The following is a 23,671-nucleotide window of genomic DNA, read 5'->3' on the forward strand; positions in this document are numbered from 1 at the left end:
GCAGGGAATGTCTTTCCATTTCTTTATATCTTCTTCAATTACCTGCATAAGCTTTCTATAGTTTTCAGCATACAGATCTTTTACATCTTTGGTTAGATTTATTCCTGGGTATTTTATGCTTCTTGGTGCAATTGTGAATGGGATCAGTTTCTTTATTTGTCTTTCTGTTGCTTCATTGTTAGTGTATAAGAATGCAACTTATTTCTGTACATTGATTTTGTATCCTGCAACTTTGCTGAATTCATGTATCAGTTCTAGCAGACTTTTGGTGGAGTCTATCGGATTTCCCATGTATAATATCATGTCATCTGCAAAAAGCGAAAGCTTGACTTCATCTTTGCCAATTTGGATGCCTTTGATTTCCTTTTGTTGTCTGATTGCTGAAGCTAGAACTTCCAGCACTATGTTAAACGACAGCGGTGAGAGTGGGCATCCCTGTCGTGTTCCTGATCTCAGGGAAAAAGCTCTCAGTTTTTCCCCATTGAGGATGATGTTAGCTGTGGGCTTTTCATAAATGGCTTTTATGATCTTTAAGTATGTTCCTTCTATCCCGACTTTCTCGAGGGTTTTTATTAAGAAAGGGTGCTGGATTTTGTCAAAGGCCTTTTCTGCATCGATTGACAAGATCATATGGTTCTTCTCTTTTTTTTTGTTAATGTGATGTATCACGTTGATCGATTTGCGAAAGTTGAACCAGCCCTGCATCCCAGGAATGAATCCCACTTGATCATGGTGAATAATTCTTTTTATATGCTGTTGAATTCGATTTGCTAGTATCTTATTGAGAATTTTTGCATCCCTATTCATCAGGGATATTGGCCTGTAGTTCTCTTTTTTTACTGGGTCTCTGTCTGGTTTAGGAATCAAAGTAATACTGGCTTCATAGAATGAGTCTGGAAGTTTTCCTTCCCTTTCTATTTCTTGGAATAGCTTGAGAAGGATAGGTATTATCTCTGCTTTAAACGTCTGGTAGAACTCCCCTGGGAAGCCATCTGGTCCTGGACTCTTATTTGTTGGGAGATTTTTGATAACCGATTCCATTTCTTCGCTGGTTATGGGTCTGTTCAAGCTTTCTATTTCCTCCTGATTGAGTTTTGGAAGAGTGTGGGTGTTTAGGAATTTGTCCATTTCTTCCAGGTTGTCCAATTTGTTGGCATATAATTTTTCATAGTATTCCCTGATAATTGTTTGTATCTCTGAGGGATTGGTTGTAATAATTCCATTTTCATTCATGATTTTATCTATTTGGGTCATCTCCCTTTTCTTTTTGAGAAGCCTGGCTAGAGGTTTGTCAATTTTGTTTATTTTTTCCAAAAACCAACTCTTGGTTTCGTTGATCTGCTCTACAGTTTTTTTAGATTCTATATTGTTTATTTCTGCTCTTATCTTTACTATTTCTCTTCTTCTGCTGGGTTTAGGCTGCCTTTGCTGTTCTTCTTCTATTTCCTTTAGGTGTGCTGTTAGGTTTTGTATTTGGGATTTTTCTTGTTTCTTGAGATAGGCCTGGATTGCAATGTATTTTCCTCTCAGGACTGCCTTCGCTGTGTCCCAAAGCGTTTGGATTGTTGTATTTTCATTTTCGTTTGTTTCCATATATTTTTTAATTTCTTCTCTAATTGCCTGGTTGACCCACTCATTCGTTAGTAGGGTGTTCTTTAACCTCCATGCTTTTGGAGGTTTTCCAGACTTTTTCCTGTGGTTGATTTCAAGCTTCATAGCATTGTGGTCTGAAAGTATGCATGGTATGATCTCAATTCTTGTATACTTATGAAGGGCTGTTTTGTGACCCAGTATGTGATCTATCTTGGAGAATGTTCCATGTGCACTCGAGAAGAAAGTATATTCTGTTGCTTTGGGATGCAGAGTTCTAAATATATCTGTCAAGTCCATCTGATCCAATGTATCATTCAGGGCCCTTGTTTCTTTATTGACTGTGTGTCTAGATGATCTATCCATTTCTGTAAGTGGGGTGTTAAAGTCCCCTGCAATGACCACATTCTTATCAATAAGGTTGCTTATGTTTATGAGTAATTGTTTTATATATCTGGGGGCTCCGGTATTCGGCGCATAGACATTTATAATTGTTAGCTCTTCCTGATGGATAGACCTTGTAATTATTATATAATGCCCTTCTTCATCTCTTGTTACAGCCTTTAATTTAAAGTCTAGTTTGTCTGATATAAGTATGGCTACTCCAGCTTTCTTTTGGCTTCCAGTAGCATGATAAATAGTTCTCCATCCCCTCACTCTCAATCTAAAGGTGTCCTCAGATCTAAAATGAGTCTCTTGTAGACAGCAAACAGATGGGTCTTGTTTTTTTATCCATTCTGATACCCTATGTCTTTTGGTTGGTGCATTTAATCCATTTGCATTCAGTGTTATTATAGAAAGATATGGGTTTAGAGTCATTGTGATGTCTGTATGTTTTATGCTTGTAGTGATGTCTCTGGTACTTTGTCTCACAGGATCCCCCTTAGGATCTCTTGTAGGGCTGGTTTAGTGGTGACAAATTCCTTCAGTTTTTGTTTGTTTGGGAAGACCTTTATCTCTCCTTCTATTCTAAATGACAGACTTGCTGGATAAAGGATTCTCGGCTGCATATGTTTTCTGTTTAGCACATTGAAGACATCGTGCCAAGCCTTTCTGGCCTGCCAAGTTTCAAAGGAGAGATCAGTCACGAGTCTTATAGGTCTCCCTTTATATGTGAGGGCACGTTTATCCCTTGCTGCTTTCAGAATTTTCTCTTTATCCTTGTATTTTGCCAGTTTCACTATGATATGTCGTGCAGAAGATCGATTCAAGTTACGTCTGAAGGGAGTTCTCTGTGCCTCTTGGATTTCAATGTCTTTTTCCTTCCCCAGTTCAGGGAAGTTCCCAGCTATAATTTCTTCAAGTACCCCTTCAGCACCTTTCCCTCTCTCTTCCTCCTCTGGGATACCAATTATGCATATATTATTTCTTTTTAGTGTATCACTTAGTTCTCTAATTTTCCCCTCATACTCCTGGATTTTTTTATCTCTCTTTCTCTCAGCTTCCTCTTTTTCCATAACTTTATCTTCTAGTTCACCTATTCTCTCCTCTGCCTCTTCAATCCGAGCCGTCGTCGTTTCCATTTTGTTTTGCATTTCGTTTAAAGCGCTTTTCAGCTCCTCGTGACTGTTCCTTAGTCCCTTGATCTCTGTGGCAAGAGATTCTCTGCTGTCCTCTATACTGTTTTCAAGCCCAGCGATTAATTTTATGACTATTATCCTAAATTCACTTTCTGTTATATTATTTAAATCCTTTTTGATCAGTTCATTAGCTGTTGTTATTTCCTGGAGATTCTTCTGAGGGGAATTCTTCCGTTTGGTCATTTTGGATAGTCCCTGGAGTGGTGAGGACCTGCAGGGCACTTCCCCTGTGCTGTGGTGTATAACTGGAGTTGGTGGGCAGGGCCGCAGTCCGACCTGATGTCTGCTCCCAGCCCACCGCTGGGGCCACAGTCAGACTGGTGTGTGCCTTCTCTTCCCCTCTCTTAGGGGCGGGATTCACTGTGGGTTGGCGTGGCCCGTCTGGGCTACTTGCACACTGCCAGGCTTGTGGTGCTGAGGATCTGGCGTATTAGCTGGGGTGGGTAGGCAAGGTGCACGGGGGCAGGAGGGGCAGGCTTAGCTCGCTTCTCCTTAGGTGATCCACTTCAGGAGGGGCCCTGTAGCAGGGGGAGGGAGTCAGATCCGCTGCCGGAGGTTTGGCTCCGCAGAAGCACAGAGTTGGGTGTTTGCGCGGAGCGAGCAAGTTCCCTGGCAGGAACCGGTTCTCTTTGGGATTTTGGCTGGGGGATGGGCGGGGGAGATGGCGCTGGCGAGCGCCTTTGTTCCCCACCAAACTGAGCTCTGTCGTCCGGGGGCTCAGCAGCTCTCCCTCCCTTTGTCCTCCAGCCTTCCCGCTTTCTGAGCAGAGCTGTTAACTTATGACCTCCCAGACGCTAAGTCGCGCTTGCTGTCGGAACACAGTCCGTCCGGCCCCTCCGCTTTTGCCAGCCAGACTCGGGGGCTCGCTTGGCCAGCGAGCCGCCCCTCCGCCCCGGCTCCCTCCCGCCAGTCCGTGGAGCGCGCACCACCTCGCCGCCCTTCCTACCCTCTTCCGTGGGCCTCTCGTCTGCGCTTGGCTCTGGAGACTCCGTTCTGCTAATCCTCTGGCGGTTTTCTGGGTTCTTTAGGCAGGTGTAGGTGGAATCTAAGTGATCAGCAGGACGCCTGGTGAGCCCAGCGTCCTCCTACACCGCCATCTTCCCTCCCCTCTACAATTAAAGATCTTAAGAAAATATTTTATTTTTTTTTTTTAATTTTTTTTTTAAGTTTATTCATTTTTCAGAGAGAGAGAGACAGAGAATGAGCAGGGGAGGGGTAGAGAGAGAGGGAGACACAGAATCCGAAGTAGGCTCCAGGCTCCGAGCTGTCAGCACAGAGCCTGACATGGGGCTCGAACTCACAAACTGTGAGATCATGACCTGAGCTGAAGTCGGACGCTCAACCGACTGCGCCACCCAGGCGCCCCATCTTAAGAAAATATTTTAAAAGAAGAATTGATACTGGCAAAAATAATCAACCATGATTAAGGTTGATTTTTAAAATAATCATAATAATTACGGCTTTTAGCCAAATATCCTGTAGAAGAAAAGTCAAGAGAGTTTTGCAGAAGGTAGTTTGAAGGTGCTGGGTAGGCACAGAGCCACCAAGAGTTAGGAGATGTGCAGAATAAAAGGAAGAAGAGGAAAGCAGTCCCATACTGAACTACAGGGTGTCCCAGAACTCATCCGGGATCTTCATAAATGACAGAAAATACCATGGACCATGTGCAGGACCGTATTTCTGTGTTTTGTGTCATGATTTTGTGCATAATAAAGCTGAAGGCAAACGTTCCAGTTGAATAGAGGGTATGTCCTATATTCTGCATGTTAAGGTAATCCTGAAGAAAGTAATTGATTGACCACTGAGAAACACTGATATCAAGAATGATTCAACTCCAATAATCACACTACTGGGTATTTACCCAAGAATATGAAAACACTAATTCAAAAGGATATATGTACCCTATGTTTACTGCAGCATTATTTACAATGACCAAATTATGGAAGCAACCCAAGTGCCTAGATGTGGTATATATATACAATGGAATATTATTCAGCCATAAAAAGAATTAAATCTTGCCATTTGCAACAACATGTGTGGAGCTAGAGAATATAATGCTCAGTGAAATAAGTCAAAGAAAGACAAATACCATATAATTCACTCATATGTGGAATTTAAGAAACAAAACAAATGAACAAAGGAAAAAGAGACAAACCAAAAACCAGACTCCTAACTATAGAGAACAAACAGATGTACCAGAGGGGAGGTGGGTGGAGGGATGGGTGAAACAGGTGAAAGGGGTTAAGAGTACACTTATCATGATGACCACTGAGTAATATATGGAACTGTTGAATCACTATGTTGTACACATGAACCTAATATAACACTGCATATTAACTACACTAAAATTAAAATAAAATTTAAGAAAACATATAGTATTTTGCTTCTGTGTAGCACAGTGCAGTAGGGTAATATGTTCATTAGGCAAATTTGCTAATCATGTTTCAATTTTCTATATCATTACTATTTTTTTCTATTCTGTCAATTAAGTTATTTAACATTTTATTTCTTCCTTTCTGTGGATGATTTGTTATCATTCCATTCTTTTCCAATCATTTGTTTAGAAGTTTTACAGTCTTTTTCTCTAATTTTGGTGGCCACCCTAGAAATTACAGTTCATTGGATTATCAAAACCTAATATTAATTGATAATTTTACTTTCATTTTGTCAATTAAACTATCTTAGACCACTTTTAATTCAATACCTCCCAATGTAAATGTTATTTTTTCTACTAATTTTAATTACATTCCTGTACAAACATATAAGGCCCTATAAGATATTATTGTTGTTTTAGTGTCAATATTCTTTTAGATTTACCCACATGTGTACAATGTCTTTTATCTTCATTCCTTTCTGCATTTGGAAAATTACATCTTCGATTTTAACCTTACTGCCTGTAGAACACTTTTAAAGATTTCCTTTGATGAAGTTCTGGTGGCAGATGTTCTTATTTTTTGTTTGAAATGCCTTTAAATCTGCCTTGCATAGCACAGCTATTTTATTGAGTGTAAAATTTTAGGATGATAATCATTTTCTTAGAGCACATTGAAGATATTGTTCCACCGCCCTTTGGCTTCCATTTTTGCAGTTGGAGAAATTAACTGTTGCTCTTTTGAAGACAATAACGCCACTGAAGGGAAAAAGGATATTGGCTAAAAATGCATGAGATTCCCAAAGTAGATAAAATAGGAAAACGGATAAGCAATAAGGCAAACTGTGGAAAGACCTGAAACAAGTCTTCTATGTAATTCTAAAATTAGATGAGTGTCTATTTTCAATTAATGTCTCACTTGATTATTATATAAAATTATTTTAAGTCAACCTCCTTTAGAAAAAAGAATCTAGATGAATTTGGAGCATATCCTAGTTCTGGAAGAGGTCTGTAGAGGGCAGTGCACAAGTGGGAACAGAGACACCATGAGATGGGATGGGTATAAAAAGGGAAGAAAAGTCCACCAAATGAAGACTGTTCCTTGAAGTTCCTTCGAAATTTCTGAGGATTCCAGATATTGGGGAAGAAGCCACGGCCCCCACATCATATCTTGTATCAGCACAGAGTAAGAGGATCCTACCTCCCCTTAAACTCCTGTGTTCACTGGTGTAGTAAATCTCTCAGGCCACCTGAGGGCGCCAGTACATCTATAGACCTGAGTTTTCTATTTACTGTTTTCCCAAGGGTAGTTCCCCCTTCCCTCTTTCTTCTGACCCATATTGAAGCCTTCCTTAAATTCTCCTTCTTATTCCCATTTTCCCTTCCATCCTCTCTTCTCACTCCTGATTGTATCCATACTAGTTTCTGTTTCTTGCTTGAGGAGGGTCACGTTTACAAGTTTATCTATTTCACCAATTTATTTTCAGATGACGCTCAACCCCATTTTTGTCCTATGTACTTGGTTTTGTATTACTTTGACTAGATGCTTGCAGAGCCATTTCCCAGATTTCCAGGCTGGTGGCTTCTGATTAGGCTCAGCCAACCGGAAGTATAAATGTAAACTAAAAGAAGCAGCTAATCTGATTCTGGGGGAGGCAAGGCAGTATCCCAGCATTTTGGTGATGACCTGCCACCTGGCCTCAGCACCTCCTCAGCATCCCAACAATGGTGCCCCAGTGACACAGCAGGGCTGATGGCCACCCCAGAGAGAGTGGATTCTCTCCCCGTTGCCACCAGGTAAAGGTGTTGGGAGATGTACAGAGTATGGAAAATGTCTGCATCTGACTTCATCCTAATTGGATGCTCCCTCTCCCAGTCATTCTAGGAGCCTCTCCAGTCCATGCTCATCCCCAAACAGACTCCCAACTCCTGAGTTTCAATTTTATGTCACTACCAGAAGTACTGGGTCTTTTATTTCTAGCAAAGCTTGCCCCTACATCTCAAACCACTGTGGATTTAAATAAGAATTCAGGTCATAGACATTTTTATCAGTAGTAAATCTACTGAGAATGTTCCACAGATGAAGAAAGAACAAGTATGTACCAATTTTCTTGATTGAAATAATTATCTGATCCATTGTGCTGTCCATGAACAAATTAAATATGAGCTAAAGTAAGCAAATAGCTCTTGGCCTTTTCTTAAGCCTCCTAAAGCAAAGAGGCTTGTTCAAGATATTTTGTTATGGCTGACATTAGGAAAGAAAAATTTTCTTAATGCTTGTTATCCAGCCATCTAGATGCAATTCTGCCCTATTTCCCAGTCATCTTCTGACTCTTCTCTGTTCTGTGAGCTGTTACAAACCTTTTTGAAACATTCTTTTCAGAGCTGCTTTTGCTTCCTTGTTCTTTAGGCTGTAAAGAAAGGAATTCACTAGGGGAGTGACCACACTGTACTGCATAGAGAAAACCACCTCCAGTGGGCAACCAGAGGTTAGCACAAGACAGTAAGCAAAACCTAAACCATAAGAGAAGATCGTTGAGGTAAGGTGGGAGGAGCAGGTGGAGAAGGCCTTGCTTCTGCCTGAGGTCGAGCTGATGCTCTGGATGGTGTCAATAATGCAGGAGTAAGAGAAGAGGATCAGGAGGATGGTCAAAAGGGTATGAATGATGGCAGAACATACCAGGACTGCAAAGTTGGCAGAGATATGAGAGCAAGACAGAGGGAATAAAGAAGGCAGCTCGCAGCTCAAGTAAGGCATAACATGAGCATCCCAAATCTCAGTCTCCATAAGACCCATACCAGACCCCCACACAATTTTTACTTATCAGCTGACCAGAGAACAGTGGGTGGCAGATGGCAGGCAGCATAGTGGTCATAGGTCATCACAAAGAGCAGAAAGGCTTTGATCCCTGAGTGCAAAACACACACACACACACACACACACACACACACACACACACCCTGAGTCAGCTCTACTGAGATTGGTTTCCTCTGAAACAGGAGATTCTCCAGCATTTTGGGCATGGTGACAAAGGAGATACAAAGATCTAGGGAAGAGAGGTGACTGAAAAAGAAGTACTTTCTTTCCTGGGGGCAGGGAGGGGAGGATCACCAGGAGCATCACCAGGGTCCCCATGTAAGTCAGAAGGTAAATCACCAAGAAATTCACAAACAGCAGCACCTGGATATGGGGTTCAGCAGACAGTCCCAAGAGGATGGGCTCAGTGGCGGGGTGTGGTTTCCTACAGCCGTGATAGAAGATACTCCCACAGAATAAACACAGAAGCATGACATATTCACCTACCCTTTGTGCCATCTCTTCTTCAGAGTTTGTATCTCATCTTCTGTATATGTCTCTCTCTCTCCCCTCAGCCTGCTTGTCTTTTTCAGAGATTTCTTATCTACTCACCCTCCCCTCCCTAGAACCTTTCCATCATCCAGTGCCTCATGAACAACTTCTGAACCCTGAATCACCACATCTATGTTCTTTCCATATGTGACTCTTCTGACCCAATGGCTCTGGAGAAATTCATATAATTTTTCTTACTAGCCCATATAAATTTTCTTACTCCTTTAATTGCCATTTGTTTTGAAGCCTGGATCATGTGAGAAATTGGTTCTTTCTCAAAAGAGCCAAGATGGTGGAACAGCATGGAAGTTTTTTGTGTGTCTTGCATCCATGACATACAGCCAGACCAACACTAAACCATCCTACACACCTAGAAAACTGACTGGAGGATTAACACAACAATCTTCATAACCTGAACCACAGAATTCAGCAGGTACATGGCACGGAGAGGTGAAGTTGGGGTGAGAGAAGTCGGTGGTGGACAGGGAGCCGCTTTTGCAGGCAGAGAGAGGATGGAGATGGGGGGTGGGGGGATGGGGGGAGGATACTGGAAAAGCACCCCTCCCCAAAAGCAGCTGGAGAGAAAGTGGAAAATTGGAAACAGCCACAGGGACTAAACTAAAAAGGGAGAAAGGAGAAAGGAGAGGGTTTAAATTTCATTAAGACTGTAAACAAGGGAAGCACAAAGTCTGCAACTCTGCAGCTCAATACCTGGAGGTGCTCTGGTGGGAAGGGCGAATCCCCAGGAACAGAGTGAGGTCCAGGAGGTTCTCAGGCCACACGGAGAAAAGAGGTTCCATTGCTGGAAGGACATTTGGTAGATACTGTTGAAGCCACCTGGTCCCAGCAGATCCCAGAAAATGGCCACATTTGCTGGTGCTGGAACAAGGTCATTAAGGCTAAAGTCTGGTGCCAGATGTGTGTTGTGATTTTCCATAATCCCTGAAAAGCTGCTGCTACACTCTCTTGCGAACTTTTTCTGGGGCAGGCTGGCACCTGGCTGCAGTCTTGGGGCTCCGGCAGCAGCAGGTTCCAGCAAGCGTTCCTGGGTGCAGCCAACATTTGGCCATTGTTCAGCCATTGCTGGGTGAGACCCTCCCACAGAGGGGCAGACCAGGTCAAAGCTGCAGTCCTTCAGAAGTAAGGGGCTGGGGAAAATAGCCGCATCCGAGACAAAACTCAGGAGAGAGGTACTGCCTGGGGCTTCACAGACAGTGAAGAAGCGGGGAGTGGATGAAAGTTGAAGACAGAGGACGGGTGAACGATTGCTGATAGGGAGAACAGAGTTCCGATACTAGAGACTGGATAGCTGGGTGACACCATTTTCACCGCTCCCACACATGCGCACATGCACCTACGAGCACCACAACAATCCACCCCAATAAGCTAGCAGCGCCATCTAGTGGAGAATGGAGCCATTACACCGAGCCCCGCCCAACTGGGCCAACCTCACTCTTCAAGAACACAAGTCTCACCGCCTACTTAGTTTATGGACTATAAAGCGCTACATAGTCTGACTTCTAGGGGAAAAGGAAGTAATTTCAGTCCTATTTCCATCTGTTAGCAGGTGCATCCATTCAATTTTCTTTCCTTTTTTCTTTTTTCTCTTTTTCATTTCTTTTCTTTTTCTTTAATGCAGAAAGAGAAAAACTTCATTTTTACTTTCAATTTTTATTAAAAATATTTTTCTTTGTTTCTACTATATTCTTTACTTTTGTGTAAATTCTTTCAAATTCTATTTTACTCCCATCGTCTCATTTTAGTCTACTTCAATGTATTCATTTTTTCAAATTCTCAATTTCCGTTTTTTCCCCTGCCCTTTTTTTCCCTCTAATCTGTCAGACCACTTTCAACACCCAGACCAAAACACACCTAGGATCTAGCATCATTTATTAGATTTGTGTGTGTGTGTGTGTGTGTGTTTAATTTTTTAATTTTAATTTTTTAATTTTAATTTTTCTACCTCATTAATTCCTTTTCTCCCTTCAAAATGACAAAATGAAGGAATTCACCCCAACAGAAAGAGCACAATGAAATGACAGCCAGGGATTTAACCAACACAGATACAAGCAAGATATCTGAACCAGAATTTAGAATCACGATAATAAGAATACTAGCTGGAGTTGAAAATAGATTAGAATCCCTTTCTGCAGAGATAAAAAGAAGTAAAAAATAGAATGAAATTTAAAGTGTTATAACTGATGAAAAATCTATACGCTGAAAACTGTAGAAAGCTTATGAAAGAAATTGAAGAAGACACAAAAAAATGGGGAAAGATTCCATGCTCCTGGATAGGAAGAACAAATATTGTTAAAATGTCGATTCTACCCAAAGCAACCTACATATTCAATGCAATCCCTATCAAAATAACACTAGCATTCTTCACAGAGCTAGAACAAACAATCCTAAAATTTGTACGGAACCAGAAAAGACCCCGAATAGCCAAAACGATCTTCAAAAAGAAGACCAAAGCAGGAGGCATCACAATCCCAGACTTCAAGCTATACTACAAAGCTGTAACCATCAAGACAGTATGGTACTGGCACAAGAACAGACGCTCAGATCAATGGAACAGAATAGAGAACCCAGAAATAGACCCACAAGTGTATGGCCAACTAATCTTTGACAAAGCAAGAAAGAATATCCAATGGAATAAACACAGTCTCTTCAGAAGTGGTGCTGGGAAAACTGGACAGCGACATGCAGAAAAATGAACCTGAACCACTTTCTTACACCATACACAAAAATTAACTCAAAATGGATGAAAGACCTAAATGTAAGACAGAAAGCCATCAAAATCCTTGAGGAGAAAGCAGGCAACAACCTCTTTGATCTTGGCCTCAGCAACTTCTTACTCAACACATATCCGGAGGCAAGGGAAACCAAAGCAAAAATGAACTACTGGGACCTCATCAAAATAAAAAGCTTCCGCACAGCAAAGGAAACAATCAGCAAAACTCAAAGGCAACCGACAGAATGGGAGAAGATATTTGCAAATGACATATCAGATAAAGGGTTAGTATCCAAAATCTATAAAGAACTTATCAAACTCAACACCCAAAAAACAAATAATCCAGTGAAGAAATGGGCAAAAGACATGAATAGACACTTCTCCAAAGAAGACATCTAGATGGCCAACCAACACATGAAAAAAAGCTCAACATCACTCATCATCAGGGAAATACAAATCAAAACCACAATGAAATACCACCTGACACCTGTCAGAATGGCTAATATTAACAACTCAGGCAACAAGAGATGTTGGCAAGGATGTGGAGAAAGAGGATCTCTTTTGCATTGTTGATAGGAATGCAAGCTGGTGCAGCCACTCTGGAAAACAGTATGGAGGTTCCTCAAAAAACTAAAAATAGAACTACCCTACAACCCAGCAATTGCACTACTAGGTATTTATCCAAGGGGTATGTTGTTTTGAAGGGGCACATGCATCCCAATGTTTATAGCAGCACTATCAATGATAGCCAAAGTATGCAAAGCGCCCAAATGTCCATCAATGGATGAATGGATAAAGAAGATGTGGTATATATATACAATGGAATATTACTCGGCAATCAAAAAGAATGAAATCTTGCCATTTGCAACTATGTGGATGGAACTGGATGGTATTATGCTAAGTGAAATTAGTCAGTCAGAGAAAGATAAAAATCATATGACTTCACTCATATGAGGACTTTAAGAGACAAAACAGATGAACATAAGGGAAGGGAAACAAAAATAATATAAAAACAGGGAAGGGGAGGGGCGCCTGGGTGGCACAGTCGGTTAAGCGTCCGACTTCAGCCAGGTCACGATCTCGTGGTCCGTGAGTTCGAGCCCCGCGTCAGGCTCTGGGCTGATGGCTCGGAGCCTGGAGCCTGTTTCCGATTCTGTGTCTCCCTCTCTCTCTGCCCCTCCCCCGTTCATGCTCTGTCTCCCTCTGTCCCAAAAATAAATTAAAAACGTTGAAAAAAAAATTAAAAAAAAAAACAGGGAAGGGGACAAAACAGAAGAGATTCATAAATATGGAGAACAACCTGAGGGTTAGTGGAGGGGTTGTGGGAGGGGGGATGGGCTAAATGAGTAAGGGGCACTAAGGAATCTACTCCTGAAATCATTGTTGCACTATATGCTAACTAATTTGGATGTAAATTTTAAAAAATAAAATGGAATAAATAAATAAATAAACAAACAAACACATACTTAAATTTTAAATGAGAAACAAAAAACAAAAAACTATATTTATTTTATTCTGCATATCACATGTCCCTGATATATTTAATTATTTGATTCAATAAACCAGTTGAAATGTGCAATGTAGGTAGCCGGGGGGTGGCGTTGTGCACAAGTGTGCAAGTGATTATGTATGTTGAGGAACAGGGATAAAAAAGGAGATTAAAATTCCTAAAACTATGCCAGAGGATGGTTGGATAAAATTGGTGAAGGGGAGAGGGAGATACAGGATTCAAGTCATGAAATAAACAAGTCACAGGAATAAAAGGCACAGCATAAGGAATATAGTAGACGATATTGCAATAGAAATGTATCAGGACAAGGGGTGGCTATACTTGTGGTGAACATAGCATAATGTATAAACTTGTTGAATCATTATGTTGTACACCTGAAACTAATATAACACTGTGCATCAGCTATACTCAAATTAAAAAAAATTTTTAACACAGTAAATTCCAAATGCAGAGAAAAGTCTTTGCTACTGAAGAACACAATAAACTGTTTATTTCAACGAAACTTTACAAACAAACTTACATATAAGAAAAAAAAAAGACCTCATCTGCTTATCCATCACTGCAGAATATGAATTAATTGGAGCCACCACCCTAGGTTGAGGATTACACCAGACAAAACTAAGAGATCATTTGAATTTAGGTTCTGAGAAGAACTTGGAGTATGGAAACCTGTCTAAATACTTAAAAGGGAAGGAGGGGAAACCCTGGAAGAGCAGGAGCCAAGACATACATGGGCCCTACAAGAGTAGAATCTGTTGTGGTGAATTCTGTTGGCAATACTGTCATCAGACCATGACATCAGGTAAACTCTGGGGGAGATGGGGTAGATTAAGAGTTCGCTGGATAGGTCATGATTACTGTAAGCAGTTGCCAAGTAGGAAGGCTTCCTGCCAAGCAGGAAGGCTTATGGAGGAGTAGAGTCTGAGTGTTCAGCGATGGTCAGGTTTCAAGCTGGGTTTGAAAAAAAACTAGCAAGGGAATTTAGTTCTGGATGTTGGGAAATATGCTTGGAAAACCAGGACATAGAAGTGTATTCACCCAGCAGAACAAATGGAGACATAGGGGAATTGATGAATGAGTTCACAGGTAGGACAGATGAATGAATGAGTAAATGAAAGAATATGTGACTAATTAAGTGGACAAACTGATAAATTATCTAACTGAGATGAATATGCGTGTAGATGAATAGATTTAAGCAACCCTCCACATGAGGACAGAAATGTGCTACTGGCTCACACCTGCTAGGGAAGAGAGAGGAATATTTAGGTGCCAGTGAGTGTGGCAGAGGAGAAGCCTCCTGCCAGCCCTTCACAACCACTACAAAATGAACGCCTGTGGATCCTCTGACAATAGGTCAGAAGGAGAAGCATCTGCTTCTGCACCATGGTTGACCATAGGAACTGAAACCAAAGAAAGGAAAACTGTGGAAAAGCAAGAACCATGATATCATTTATTTCCATAACCCAAGCAGGCATAGAAGGAAATAATCAAGATGGATATAATGGAAGAAGTAGAAATTAAGGTGAAGGTTGAAAAGTAAGTAGCATTTGGGTCAGAATTTGAAGGCTAAAAATTTTAGCCAAGTATCAGCTAAAGTCAAGGCAGGGAGAAGAAGAGTAATGAGGGCATCTGGAGAAGTCAGGTCAGACAAATGTGTTCCCTGAATTCTGCAGCCTGGAGGCATGCTAGAACCATCCAGGGAACTTTTAAACTACCCAGCACCATGGACCCAAACAAGACCAAGTGAAACACGGTATCTGCACGTGTAGGTGTTACTACAAAGATTGGTTAATCCTTAAATGTTGAGCACAGAAGTTTTACTTTGTTCAGGAGGAACTTGGAAACAGCACTGTACAATAATAGAATAAGCTCTGGACACAGAGTCAGGTAGAGTTGATATAAATTCTAGCTGTTCAAATTGGAGACCCAAACAAGATTTATCAATCTAAGCCTCGGGGTTTTTTTAATGTTAAACATAAAGCTTCAGCTAATTTTTTCCTACTGTCATTGACAATGTTACATTCATTTTAGGTGTACAAGATAGTGATCCAACAAGTTTGTACATTACGCAATGTTCACCATAAGTGTAGTTACTACCATCTGTCCCAACACATCACTACTGCAGAATCATTGACTATATTCCTTATGCTGTGCCTTTTATTCCCATGATTCATTCATTCCATAACTGGAATGCTGTATCTCCCATGCCCCTTCACCCATATTGCCCATTCCCCTACCCCCCTACCCTCTGACAACCATCAGTGTGTTCTCTGTGTTTACAGGTCTGATACTGTCTAGTTTGGGCTAGATATTTGCCCCAGTTTTTCCATATTTAACTTTCAGTATAAACCTGAATGTTATTCCATTTTTGTTCCAGAACACTCAGCTTCAGTAAACCCCGGCATATCCAAAGAATGTTCAAGAAGCTGTGAGTTAGAGATTCAATATTTGAAAACCTCTTTCCCATGCTAACCCTGCACAATGTGAGCTTCCATGATCTGCGAGCCCTGCCCCCGGCAGAGGGATGTCTCTGACTAGAGACAAGGAAGAGAGAGGCATCATTTAAACCTTGCAATTAAAGACAATCACTGATTTCAAATTCTGCTCTCTTAACTTGCAAGAGGACATACTGCTGCTTCAATATACATTGAAGTCAAATGCCTATTTCTTTTTAAATTTTTTTTTAATGTTTATTTATTTTTGACAGAGAGAGAGAGACAGAGCATGAGCGGGGGAGGAGTAGAGAGAGAGAAGGAGACACAGAATCCGAAGCAGGCTCCAGGCTCCGAGCTGTCAGCACAGAGCCCAATGCGGGGCTCAAACCCACAAGAACTGTGAGATCATGACCTGAGCCAAAGTCCAACATTTAACCGACTGAGCCACCCAGGCACCCCTGTTTTTCTATTTTCTATTTCATTTAGCTCCACTCTAATATTTATTTCCTTTCTTCTTGGGTTTGGTTTGCTCTTCTGTATTTTGTTCCTTAAGGTGAAAAATTATTTTCTTCATTTGAGATGTGTCTTTTCCTTCCATGTAGGTATTTACAGCTACACATTGGGAAATGCAAATCAAAACCACAAGGTGATATCACCTCACACCTGTCAGAGTGGCTACTATAAGAAAACATGACATGTGTTGGTGACAATGTAGAGAAATTTGAGCCCCTGCACTCTGTTGATGGGAAAGCAAAATGGTGCAACCACTATAGCTAACAGTATGGAGAGTCCAAAAAAAAATAAAAATAGAGCTATGATACTGTCCAGCAATCACACATTTGGGTACTTATCCAAGAGTGTCGATATCAGTATCGCAAAGAATATTAGCTCTCCCATGCTCATTGCAGCACTCTTTCCAATAGCCAACATGTGGAGGTAACTTAAATGTTTATCAGAGGACAAACAGATAAAGAAATGCAATATTGATACATAATGGAATACTCTTCAGCATTTAAAAAGAAGGAAATTATTTAAAAAAAGAAAAAGGAAATGCTTCAATATGCAACAACGTGGAAGACTCTGGAAGGCATTATGCCAAGTGAAATAAGCCAGTCACAGAAAGAAAAATACCGCATGAGTCCATTTACATGAGTTATCTAAAATAGCAAAATTCATAGGATCTAAGAGTTGAATAGTGATTTCTAGGGAATGGGGAGAAGTGGAAATAAGTAGTTACTAATCAATAGGCATAAAGTTTCAGTTCAGCAAGATGAATACGCTCTAGAGATCTGTTGAACAGCATTGTACCCACTATAAATAATGTGTTGCACACTTGAAATTTGTTAAGAGGGAAGATCTCATGTTAAGTGTTCTTACCATGATAAAATAAAATGTTAAAAACTATAAAAGCATGCTCAACCTTTAGTAATCAGGGAAGTGAGAATTATAGTTAAAAACCTTATATGTATTCACATATTGGCAAAAATTTTAAAGATTAAAACTATAAAGTGTTGTTGAGACTATGAAATTATGAAAATCCTATGCCAATGATGGTGGGAATGTTGTAATTTTTGTTGGCCTGAGTCTACCATACCATAAGTGGGCTGAATCATAAAGCTTTATCAATCTAGGATGGGAAAAATTGATTAGACATATAAAAATACATTTTCTGTTGATTAACTCCTTTGATCATCACAATTTGTGTACTTCCCCATTCATATGGATGGAGGAAAATAAATCCCTGTGATTTCCTAAATGAACCATCCAGCTCCTTACAGGTCCACTGGAAACTGCTACCCAGCCTTCCGACTTTCAAAACCCACGAGACATCCACCAAAGGATCAAGACGTTTGCTTTGACCCAAATGGTCTGAACACACAGAGAGAGAATGCCCTATGATTCTTACAAGTTTCAACTCTTCTGGTTAATTAAAGTCTGGCATTTGGCTGTGACTTCAGGGAATTTAGAAATTCATCTGTCTCCTGAGTCCCCAAACTCAGCTGGCCAATTTACTGATTGCCTTTCTAATGGATTATGTCCGGAAATTGCTTCTTCACTGATACTTTAGCCCAGTATTTAGAATCACAAAGGCAGCTAAAGGAACAGATGCCCATGTGATTTCATCTGGATCACATGAGACAGGTTTCTCAGATACCTCTTATAGGAATCAGTATTTTTCTACCGTGGTTAGTAAGAAAGACCGAAACATGTTATTTAAAACACGTTTATCAGAGACAGTCTATTTTCCTGCCATCACTGAGACTTCTAACTAAGAAAAAAATTATCTACTAGTTCAATAATTGGAGTCTAGAAGTACTGATTCTTGCAAAAAGAGCACCTGATTGCGGATGACTCCTTACCCTATGGAAAAACCAGAGCAAACAGATGTCTTCTGTGCCAGGAAGTGTCATGAGCTGGGTAATGTCCTCCATGGTATCTGTAATGGTCTTCACCCCATCCCCACCCCCACTAGAGACTTCCAGGTTATATTTGTCTCTCCTCATCTGACCTTCTACTCCTGTCTCTTTGAGGCCACTCTTCTCATCCGTACCCAAACATCACTATTTCCCTGTGCTGGAGCCTAGCTCAGAACTCTAACCGCCAGTTAGTTACATCAAACAAGGCTTTAAAGATTTGTCCTCCACCAAGGGTTTTGTCATCAGTCATTCTTACTATCTTCTCAATAATGCTTGTCTGTGCTTCCAGAGTATTGTTGAAAATGGGTTTTGTTGATTTCTTTCATTCTTTCTACAAATTTTTCACTAATCTAGAAATTTCAGGTTTAAGGGAGACTGAAACAAGCAGGTGAGAGGTTCCTATTCTGAAGACATATAGAGGAAACACAACAGAATAGACAGGGAGTTCCTGGATGGCTAGAATTTATAGAATATGTTATATATTATAAATGTTATATATTATAAAAGCCTAATCGCATATGCTAGAAAAGAGAGTTAATTTTTTTTCCTCCCTATCAGTTCTAGTCTCCAGTAATGTAGACGGTAAAAGGAAAAGGAAAAAAAGATTTCAGGGGGAAATACTAAGGTCACTGAAATGTAACTTCTATGCACACTGCTTCTCCCCATTCCAGATACCTCCCAACCAGGGGCAGACAAGTTCTCTCTTCCAGCAGTAACTGTTTTTCCTCCTATCCTCATTACTACACCTTGCCAGACATTTTTTCCAATTCTCAACATTTTCCATGTGATTACACTGGGCAGATGAAGTGTTAGATGTAGAGTAATCCTCAGCTACCTATATCTTTGGAAATAATAGGATAAAATTATTAGACCTAAATATTTTAATAATTTATAAATAAAATAATGTGCTATGTCTCCCACAGCTGATTGAATTTTAAATGTAGACACAGATTATTTTAAGAAATATTGGGAAAATACCGGGAGATGTGAATTCCCAATAGTGAAATTCCAGCCATATAAACCACCTGGGTTTTTTTTCATAAAATGAATGTTTTTCTTAAAATGATTTAATCCAAGTAACCTCCTGCCACACCTCTCTTTAAGATAGATTGTGAAAAAATGTAGACAAGATACCAATAAGTGGCCATCTGAGAAGTACTCAAGCTATCCCTGGCAAGCTGGCAAAACAAGTATCATATTCAGAGGAAAGCCCTGGGCTCCAGCTGGAGCTACCACTCTCCTCCCTGTAAGCAAAGAAACCAGTCTTCTTCCCCTTTGCTGAAATTCAAAACTAGTCATTCAGACTTCAATGCGAATTGAATCCACTGTGTTCGCTCTTCAAAGGTAAGTGAGCAGAATTTGTAATCTGTGTTTATCTTCACTATACAGTTAAAATAAGCTTTGGCCTCACTCTGTCACCAAAGGATCTTGGGGACAGGGGTGAGAAAATCTGGAATCTCACAATATAGGGTTCTACCTACCTTGCTGACAGGCCGTGTGGCCCTGATCTATGCTGAATGTAAATGTGGTAGAATGAAGCAACTATCAGCTCAAAGTGAGGCAGCAAATTGAAAGTACTTAAATTTTTTTCAATTAAATTGAATATATTTAATTAACTAATGTAGAAGTCAGAGAGGATGTTTATTCAAGAGAATTTTGCAAGCACAGAGATGAGAAAGACACATTAAAATTGACTTTTCCATTTGATTTTTCTTTTTCACTGCCGAGTCTGAGTCAACTTGGTGTGCCACCCTAAACCACACATTACCCACTGGACACAACTGATAGGTAACCTGTATCTGATCTTTCAGGAGGGCTTGGAATATAGAGAGATGCCTAAATACTATCTAGCATGAGTGAGGAAAGCAGGGAAGACCATATTAACTGACCATATTGTTGTGGGTTCATTTCTGGGTTTTCTATTCTGTCCTATTGATCTAGGTGTCTATTTTTGTGCCAGTACCCTACTGGTTTGATTACTACAGCTTTGTAATGTAACTTGAAGTCCAGAATTGTAATGCCTCCAGCTTTGCTTTTCTCTTTCCAGATTGCTTTGGCTAGTCAGAGTCTTTTGTGGTTTCAAACAAATTTTAGGATTGTTTGTTCTAGTTCTGTGAGAAATGCTGTTGGTATTTTGATAGGGATTGCACTACATCTATGGATTCTTTTCGACAGTTAGATATTTTAACAATATTTGTTCTTCCAATCCATGAGCATGGAATGTCTATCTATTTCTTTGTGTCATCTTCAATTTCTTTCATCAGTGTTTTATAGTTTTCAGAGTATAATTCTTTTACCTCTTTAGCTAGATTTATTAAGGTATCATTATTTTAGGTGCAATTGAAATTGGAATTGTTTTCTTAATTTCTCTTTCTGCTGTGTCATTATTGGTGTATAGAAATGCAACAAGTTGCTGTACATTGATTTTGTATCCTGCAAGTTTATTAAATTTGTTTATCAGTTCTAGCTGTTTTTTTGGTGGAGTCTTTAGGGTTTTCTATATAGAATATCATGTCATCTGCAAATAGTGAAAGTTTTACTTCTTCCTCACCAATTGACAATTTGATTACTACAGTGATTTGTTGTCTGATTGATATGGCTAGGACTTCTCTCTTTTTTTAGTGGTTTCTTTTGATGAACAACTCAGTTCTGTTTTACCTTTATTATTTCTTGGCTATATTTTGTAACTTTATAAAATGTTTGGTAGTTTCCTCCCTTATCTCAACTCCCTAACACACACACACACACACACACACACAGCTTTCAAAATTATCTCTAAGATCAAATGTTCCAAATATATGCAAAATAATAAAGAGAAAAAAGATAACACAAATGTACATAATTAATTAGTAACAAACTATTACAAAGTCTTGAATGTAAGGCGAAAGACTGACTGAGGAAAACAGGATTACAGCATCTTCTACAGAAAATGAGTTCTTGAGCAGAACATTATAGAACCAGATCAATGGCCCAGTTTAAAGAGATAAAAATTATTCAAGGGTCAGATCTGAAAAATTATGTGAATTTCTCTAGAGCTATTTGTAAGAAAAGAGCAACAAATGGAAAAAGCACAGAATATTCAGGGCTGATACACCAGGAAATCAGAAAAGGGAAGGCCATGCATGCTTCAAGGGACTGCATGAGAGATATTAAACAAGTATGGCAATAATGAGCAGATGAAGAAAAAAAAGTGTATGTACATAGAATAAGTAGAAGCTTTGGGTTGACAGAGGAGATGGTTGATATATTATTTCTCTTTGTGTTTTCTTCCAAAGTATTATCATCTTTAAATGGCCTTGGTAAATCACAGCACCATCATTGAGTTTCTCCTTCTTGGAGTCCCGGAAGATCATCATACCCAGGCTCTAGTCTTTGTGCTTTTCCTGGTAGTTTACCTCCTGACTCTGTCAGGGAACCTGTTGATAATCCTGGTTATCAGGACCAATTCTCACCTTCACACACCCATGTACTTCTTCTTGAATCACCTCTCCTTCCTGGATCTCTGTTATTCTTCGGTCACTGTGCCCAAGATGCTAGAGAACCTCCTGTCTGAGAAGAAAGCCATCTCAGTGGAAGACTGTTTGAGCCAGGCCTTCTTTGTGCTTGCCTTTGGGGGAACAGAGCTCTGCCTCCTTGCAGTCATGGCCTATGACCGCTATGCTGCCATTTGCTACCCTCTACTCTATGGTCAGATGATGAGCAATGAGCTGTGTGTGGGACTGGCGTGGGGATCTTGGGGTCTGGCCTTTTTGGATGCTTTCATCAATACCCTCCTAGCCTGGAATTTGGACTTCTGTGAGACGCAAGTCATCTCCAACTTCATTTGTGAGATTCCTTCTCTGTTCCCTCTATCCTGTTCCAATAGCTCTGATAACTTTGCAGTTCTGCTCGGCTCTGCCCTCCTGCATGCCTTTGGGACCTTCATTTTGGTCTTCTTCTCTTACGCCCGTATTGTCTCCACCATCCTGAGCATCACCTCCACCTCAGGCAGAAGCAAGGCCTTCTCCACCTGCTCCTCCCACCTCACCGCAGTGAGCTTATTTTACGGCTCAGGTTTTCTTCGCTATCTCATGCCAACCTCAGGTTCCCCATGGGAGTTGGTTTTTTCCATTCAGTACAGTGTGGTCACTCCCCTAGTGAATCCCCTTGTTTATAGCCTAAAGAACAAGGAAGTAAAAGCATCTCTGAAAAACATGTTGCAGAAAAGTTTACAACATCTCAGGTAGCAGATGACAAGCAGCAGATGATTGGGAAGCAGGACAGAATTATAGCAAGATACCTGAATAATAAGCATTAAGGAAAATTTTTGTTTGCTCATAAAGTCAGATATGACAAAATATCTTTTAAAGCTGCCTCTGTTTGGAATTGCACCAAAAAAATAGCAGCAAGTATTTTCTTGCTTTGGTTAATATTTTTCTTTCTTAGAGGCAGAAAACATGCGTCAGGTAATTATTTCAATTAAAGTAATTTGGTTACAGCCATAGATATATATTATTCCTTTTGTTTGCAAGACATTAACAAAATGCGTAGCACTGGGGAAATTGTTTGTGTTGAAGTCTTACATGGATTCCTGTGGGTATGAACCTGGGGGTAAAGTTTTGCTACAAAGTCTTTAAAGGAAGAAAGATACAGGCTTGAGATTGTGGAAGTGTGAGTGGCAGGTGGGTTTAGGATAAACTCTGATTGAAGAGGGTCTTAAAGGCAAGGCAGATGCAGCTGAAGATGTCTGAGAAAGGAAGTCAGTTTGCGGGGCTAAACTCCAGGCCCGCAGACACCTTCCACAAGTCCTATGAAGCATTATAGCAAATGCCAGAGAATTTCATTCATTGTAGGGTCCTATAGCAGCCCTGCGAGTTTCCCCTTCTAGGTTTTACGGGTGGCTCAGAAGGCTTAAGTATGGTAGATCTTGTTCTGGAGAAAATGATGAGGTTTAGAAAAGAAGTGCAGAGAGAGAAACCTGGGTAGGAATATCCTGAGGGGGTGGGGGAAAAGGACGGTCATGGAGAAGACTAATCGGAAAAACTGCATAAAACCAAAGCATCCTAGACATCTACACAAAACCATTTGCCAAAGCATCGTAGAAATCTTAGAAATCCAAATATTAAGCCACACAGACACTGTAATTTACTCTAAAATACCTTAAATGAAAGTGGATTTAATTATAAGTTGTTGGACTGACAGGATGGCCAAAAGGGAAAGGATGGAGGGGGTCTTAGAGAAGCAAAAAAGAATGAAGAAGTCATTCCAACCTTACACTGAAGCTGATAGTTCTACATTAGCTGCTGTGTTCTTGGGGGGGGGGGGGAGTGGGGCACCAGGGCCAGGACCACTGAGAAGAGGGATCACAGTGATGCCAGGACCGCTGAAAATCGCCGCACTGCTCCTGCCAGAATCAGAACGTGGCTGTGGTGCCCCCACCACTGACTCCTCTGCTTCCTCTTTTTCTCCTTCTCCTTTTTATTCTTATTCATACTCTTCAGGTACCTAGGTCTGTGCCTGCCCTGCAGAGCAACTCTTGCTTAGCTTAAAGGATGGATCTCAGGCATTCACTGCCCCCCCACCCACCCGTGAATGCATAGAAATGTAGGCAAAGAACAAATGTGATTTCTGTAACGCTACTCCAAGGCAAATATTATAACTTGGGGTTCCAAGAAGCTTGTGAGTTTTTCTCCAAACTCTGGTAACTGG

The 23,671-nt window shown here is 40.5% G+C and overlaps 1 protein-coding gene and 1 pseudogene across 1 annotated transcript; one reads left to right on the forward strand and one right to left on the reverse strand.

Annotated features, from left to right (window-relative positions):
- Positions 1 to 7,894: 7,894 nt before the first annotated feature.
- Positions 7,895 to 8,857, reverse strand: LOC122240527 (annotated as a pseudogene).
- A 12,416-nt stretch (positions 8,858 to 21,273) lies between these two features.
- LOC102971241 (olfactory receptor 8S1-like) lies at positions 21,274 to 22,209 on the forward strand. Its single transcript, XM_007072951.1, has one exon. It carries the CDS (start codon positions 21,274 to 21,276, stop codon positions 22,207 to 22,209), a length of 936 nt encoding a protein of 311 aa, XP_007073013.1.
- The last annotated feature ends 1,462 nt before the right edge of the window (positions 22,210 to 23,671 follow it).

This window comes from Panthera tigris, chromosome B4 (assembly GCF_018350195.1).
Source record: "Panthera tigris isolate Pti1 chromosome B4, P.tigris_Pti1_mat1.1, whole genome shotgun sequence".
Taxonomy (NCBI): Eukaryota; Metazoa; Chordata; class Mammalia; order Carnivora; family Felidae; genus Panthera; species Panthera tigris.